Here is a 6,000-nt window from a genome sequence, read left to right as displayed (position 1 = left end):
TGTGTGTGTGTGTGTGTGTGTGTGTGTGTGTGTGCGCGCGCGCGCACACGCGTGCGCGCGCCATGTGCGTGCATGTACTCTCCCAACTTCTTTACAGGACTTCACTTTGAGAAGCAAAACACAAACATGAACTTTTTTTGACACTGAGGTGTTTAGGAAGGTGAGAAATGCAAACACAAGGGGAAGGGAAGGCTCATGCTCTGAGAACAATCATGAGCAGACCTCACCAGGGAGACTTCCGGCTTGTTCCATGTCAGCCTGGCTTCTGGGACCACATTGTTCCCCAAATCCTTACTTCAGCAGTTATAAGCTAACAGGTGTTTAAGCACTGGCCAGGCCTGGCCTGGGTCAGGACTCCAGGGCCTGTGCTATGGGAAGGAGCACTACAGTATCTCAAGTGCTGGGGCCTCAGGGACTAGCTCACCCTGTCCTTCAGGCATGCTGTGAGCTGGGCCACTTTCTGGTTCTACTCCAGGGCTCTAACCTGAGACACCCCAGGTATCTCAGGCTATGAACAGATGGCACACAAACTGGAAAATAAAACTCTCTAAATTAAAACTGCACAGTATTTACAAGCACACAAAGTGGGAAATATAAAGCCATGCATAAACTGACAAACACTTAATTCATGACAAGGAAAGGCACAAAAATTTTATTTCTGACAAAACAAAATGAGTGTAAAGCAAGTTATTTGGGCCATTGAGATCTGCATGGTGCATGTTAGAGTCGTCTCTGAGATCCTGCCTGTTTAACGGACAAACAACATGCTGTAGAGACACACGGTGGTACTGCTCTCCTGGCTACCTACTGGGAAATTCTCCTCTTTCAGAACACTGGGGAACTCAGAAAAGAAGAAAGCCCTCTGGCTCGCAACTCCAGTGAGCCCTGGGCTTCTTGTTTTTAGGACACCATCAGCCCTTCCTCAGGCCTCAGCTGCAGCCACCTGAGTCTCAGGCTGCGGGGAGTGGCATACTCTTCTCTCACTGGCTTGGTGATCCATCATCATTTTTCAATCAGAAAGGTACAGTCTCACTGCTAACCATTGTTGACAATCCTAAGAAGACCCTGACTCGCCTTAAGGAGCAATTGTAAAATACACCTCAGGGTATTCCCTTTTTTAGGTGCTCATGACATGATTCAATAGCAACAGGGGCCAATAGTGACAAGAAGTTCTCTGCAGAGTTACAGAACTGGTGAACGTCTAGGGTAAGCCAGAAAAGAACCCTGAGAGCAGAGCACCCCCCCCCCCAGGGCCACACCACATGACCCCAAACCAAGGCGACAGACAGCATGCTCTGTTCAGTGCAGCCCTGGGAGCTGAACAAAAAGCCTCAAGGCTGACACAAAGTCAAAACCGAGAGGCAAGAAACTGTCCCATCCTGCCCCATGTGAGCACATGGTGGCGCAGGACAGACACTCTGAGGGCTGTCTGAACTCTGGAGGAGACAGAAAGGCTAATCTGAAAACAAATGCACATGGACCAAGGTGTTTAGACAAGTCATTGCACCCTCCTGGGCAGGTGTCACTGCGCCCTCTCCGGCAGGGCCTTGGTATTAACGCTTGGGGACAAGTTCTTTCCCTGCCAGCTGCTCCTTTCTGCATATATTTCAACTTATGATTAGGAAGGAAAAGAATAATCACAGTTTACACAAACAACAGCAAAAGGTCCCCCAGTAAAGTACAAAGTATATCTATACTGGTCACATTTCATAAAATGTGTACACTAAGTCTTGAGAAGAGCTAAGCCTCTTGACAGATCAGGTGTGCCACGGTTCTGAGCAGGACATAGGAAGGAAGTCGGGGTAGGACTGAAATCATGTAGGAAACAAGTGATTCTTAAACAGAGACACACCCACCTCAAGAGTCCTATATACACAACACAGCAGCAGCACAAGTGGGTTTCCAGGCAAAGGGTGTGTGAACAAAAGCCCCCATGTCTCCGGACTCCCCAGAAGGCGGCAGCAGTAGCAGCAAGCCCACAGCCCAGACATGACAGCCTCAGCCCTGCAGAACCACCCTCCAGAAGCCACTGGCACCTGAGTGGCAGGGAATGGGCTGCGACAGCACATTCTACTGCAAGCACTTGAAATAGTACAGTATGGATCTCTTTTCTCAGACTTCATAAATTCCTCATGCTTTCTGAGAGAGAAAACATCTGAAATCTTCTTTCACTCTGTACTGTGAAAGCAGACTACAAGCAAAGCTCATGAGCCCTTTGCAGGATGCCAGCTTGGACAGGACGCTCATCTTGATCAGTAAGCCCCACCCCTCGGCTCCTCAGAGGGCAGCCCTGCACTGCTCCCAGGCAGAGAAGCCTGCAGAAGCCCCAACAAAAGGTGTCAAGTAGAGCAAAAGCGTGGAGGCTCTGAAGCCCTGGCCAGGTAGGACAGTCCCTCAGCGAGTCACACACGGATGGTTGTGTGATCTTCAGACAGCCCAGAAACAACTGGGTGGGTGGGGGTTAGAACTGCCAAGCAGACACCCTGAGCCAGGCAACACTGTCCTCCCTGGTGTTCAATACTTACATTTAAGAAACCCAAATGGATCGCCCCTGTGACTTCTCTGCAACTCAAAGCTATAGCTTACTCACAGCCTACGTTATAAACAGACCGTATATACAGATTAAAAAACAAAACACAAATTAAAAAAGGGGGGAAGACAGTGAGTTGAAGCTTGTCATCATCTATGTCACAGCAGTGGGGCGTGCCTTGACAACCTGCCCCTCACTCAGTCCTGCTCCGGCTCTCCTGGCCCTGGGTGGCCTCTACTCATCTTCCAAGGCAGAGGTCAGAACCCCCTTGTCCATCAGGTGAGACTTGAGGGTGTTGAAGATGTGGAGCTGCTGATCCGGCCGCAACGTCAGAAACTGCTGAATCAGCTTGCTCGGGTTTGGGCCCCTATGACAGACCAGGAAGAAGCATGGCTGAGCAGGGGCCTCTTACCCATGTGGCACTCTGATCCCTGAATTCACCATCAGTGGAGGAAGAGAGACCTCAGAGCATCCACAAACAGCTAACAACTGAAAGCCACACTCATGCTTGGGATGGTCTTTCCTGAACTTAGTACAAATGTATCTGGTTCCGGTGGAGCGGACACGCACCTGATAAAGCTGGCGATGTACACGTTGACAAAGGTGGCCATCAGGTACTGACAGTCAAAGCGGTCCATGATGCCTCCATGGCCAGGAATGGTATTGGCAAAGTCCTGTCAGAGGCCGAGGAAAAAGGATGAGCCTGAGCTCTCCAACAACCAAAGTCCTGACTAACGGACCCACCCCATGAGTGAAGCCTTGCTTTGCAGAGAAAGAAGGTGATGGAAAGAGGCAGGGCATCAAATGCTCAGGTGACCACAGGGCACAGCTGCAAATTACAAAATGTCTTTTTGAAAGAAACACTAACAAAATGAAAATTGACTTTTCCTCTCGTTTACTGCCCCCCACATTCAGCACATGGGTCAGGAAAAGCACGCACTAAGTGCCAGGGTGCGTAAGCTGGTGTGGGGAAGGGTGAGTGTTGAGGCACCAGGGCAGGAAAGAGGCCGCTGGACGGGCAGCGGGGAGCAAAGGCTGAGGGCAGGGTGCAGAGTTTCCCGACCTTGATTTTAAAGGCTCGTTTGAATCCACTTGCGAAGAAGCCTCCAAATGGCCCAATGAGCGAGGCAAAGGTGGAGAGAGCAATGCTGTGGATCTGGAAAGGGTACATCCTCACCGTTTTCTGAGGAAAAAAGTGAAATCAAAGTCAGGAAGTGTGCAGGTCCGACTTTTTAGTTAATGGAAGAACTTAATAAAACTAGTCCTCTATTTTTTTTTAAACCAGGCAGAAGACTGAAGGGCTGGAAAGATGGTCTGGTGGTTAGGAGGACTTGCTGTTCCTGCACAGAACCTAGGCTCAGTTTCCAGCACACATGGTGACTTACAAATATCCGTAACACCAGTTCAAGGATATCTGACTCCCTCTTCTGGCCTCTACTGGCACTGTACACACACACATATATACAAGCAAAACACTCATAAAAGGAATGAGTCAGAGAGAGAGAGAGAGAGAAGAGGAGAGGGAGGGAGAGGGAAGGGAAAGAAAAGAAAAGAAAGGAAAGGAAAAGAAAAGAAAAGAAAATTGGTCCATGTTTTTAAGTCTCCAACATTTGGCCCAATGGTAGAAACTAAGATAGTCTGGCCTGGGTGGGCATGGTAGCACATGCCTGCAATCCCAGCACCCAGAAAGGCAGAAGCAGGCAGACCTCTGTGAGTTCAAGGGCAGCCTGATCTACAAATGAGTCCAGGACAGCCAAGGCTACACAGAGAAACCCTATCTCAGAGGGGGTAAAAAAATATTCTGGTTGGAGATATCCCAGCACTTGGAAGGATCAGGAACTCAAGGGCAGCCTCAGTTACACAGAGAGTGCAAGGCCAGCCTAACTGACACATGAACCTGTCTCAAACAAAGAGAAAAATTCTGCAATCAACTTCTTATGCTGTTTTGCAGGTACTTTATCAAGAAAATCCAGCCTTAGCCTTACAGAGAATGTAGTTTCGAAAGGATGAGTATTTCAGTGGTCTTCCTGGAGAACTGTGGGGATTCTTTTTCTTTACACTGCAACTTGGCAGGCACAGTTCCAAAAGGTTAGGTGCAGGCTGGGGAGATACTCAGCAAGCAAAGTATTTGCCCTACCAGCAAGGGGACTGAGCTCAGCTCCCCAGAACCCACGTAAATGCTGGTGTGCAGGCAGCCACCTGTAATTCCAGACTGCAGGGCATCTCAGAGCAGCCGGCTGGCAAGATTTACCATGATGGCAAACTCAGGATTGACTCAAGAAACTCTGCCTCAGAAGAACAAGGTAGAAGAGCAGCTGAGAAAGATTTCTACCATCAACCTTGGGACTCCACACATCCATATGTAATGTTTACATACACCTGCAAATACGCATACATTCACGCACCCAAACACAAACACAAACACAAGAAAGACAGCTGCAAGGCCAGGTGGTAGCACACACCTACAATCCCAGCACTCAGAAGGAGGCAGAAGGATTCCCAGTTCATAGGGAGATCTGTTGTAACCTGTGTCTCCCCCGCCCAAAGTTAGGTGTAATGTGGAGCCTGAAATCCTCCTAATGAATGTTTTGGTCTGCAATGCGCTGTGGATGGGTCCTTCATCCAGACATGGCTGTGGAACAAACACACTGATCATTTAAGAAATACTGGCTCAAGCTGGGCGTTGTGGCACATGCCTTTAATCCCAGCACTCAGGGAGGCAGAGGAAGGTGGATCACTGTGAGTTCGAGACTAGCCTGGTCTACAAAGTGAGTACAAGACAGCCAAAGCTACACAGAGAAACACTGTCTTGAAAAACCAGAATGAGAAGGAGAAGGAGGAGGAGAAGAAGAAGAAGAAAAAGAAGAGGAAGAAGAAGAAATAATAATAATAATAATCATAATCATAATGGCTCATGCCAGGCATGGTGTCATACACCTTTAGTCCAAGTACTCAGGTAAGCAGAGGTAGGCCAGCCTGGTCTACAAAATGAGTCCACCCTATTTCAAAACACAACCCCTACCCACCCACCCCCAAAAAAAAGAAAGAAAGAAAAAGAAAACAGAGACCGGCACAGTGGCACTCGCCTATAATCCCAGAACTCGGGAGGCAGAGGCAGGTGGATCTCTGTGAGTTTGAGGCCAGCATGGTCTACAAAGTGAGCCCAGGACAGCCAATGGTACACCTTGTCTTGAAAAAAAAAAGAAAAAGAAATGCTGGCTCACTGTTCTGCAACTCTTCCCATGTGGGTACATCTGTTATATGATGTCAGAAAGCCACCATGCTCACAGTGATTGGTGCATGCTTTCAAACTTCTCATTTTCACCTGAAATGCAGATTTTTATCATTGGTAACAACTGCTATCAGTCACTTTCTTTGAAGTGACAGAGTTACTTCATTCTTCTCAAGAAAAACATCTGTTCCATACCCAAGCCTTTTCAAATAAAAACCTATCCCAAGAACTAAGCAGC

General features: G+C 48.3%; 1 protein-coding gene across 1 annotated transcript in view; it reads right to left on the bottom strand.

Annotated features, from left to right (window-relative positions):
* Positions 1-1,934: 1,934 nt before the first annotated feature.
* The window catches only part of Cds2 (CDP-diacylglycerol synthase 2), a 44,836-nt gene continuing 40,770 nt past the window's right edge, over positions 1,935-6,000 (bottom strand). The window contains exons 11-13 of the mRNA XM_051144679.1: positions 3,594-3,713; positions 3,101-3,204; positions 1,935-2,897 (exon numbers count right to left, since the gene is read on the bottom strand). Of these exons, the coding sequence (XP_051000636.1) occupies positions 2,765-2,897; positions 3,101-3,204; positions 3,594-3,713 (357 nt within the window). The 3' untranslated portion in view covers positions 1,935-2,764. The remainder of the gene's footprint in view (positions 2,898-3,100; positions 3,205-3,593; positions 3,714-6,000) is intronic.

This window comes from Acomys russatus, chromosome 4, assembly GCF_903995435.1.
Source record: "Acomys russatus chromosome 4, mAcoRus1.1, whole genome shotgun sequence".
Taxonomy (NCBI): Eukaryota; Metazoa; Chordata; class Mammalia; order Rodentia; family Muridae; genus Acomys; species Acomys russatus.
This window is presented reverse-complemented; position numbering and strand designations above follow the sequence as displayed.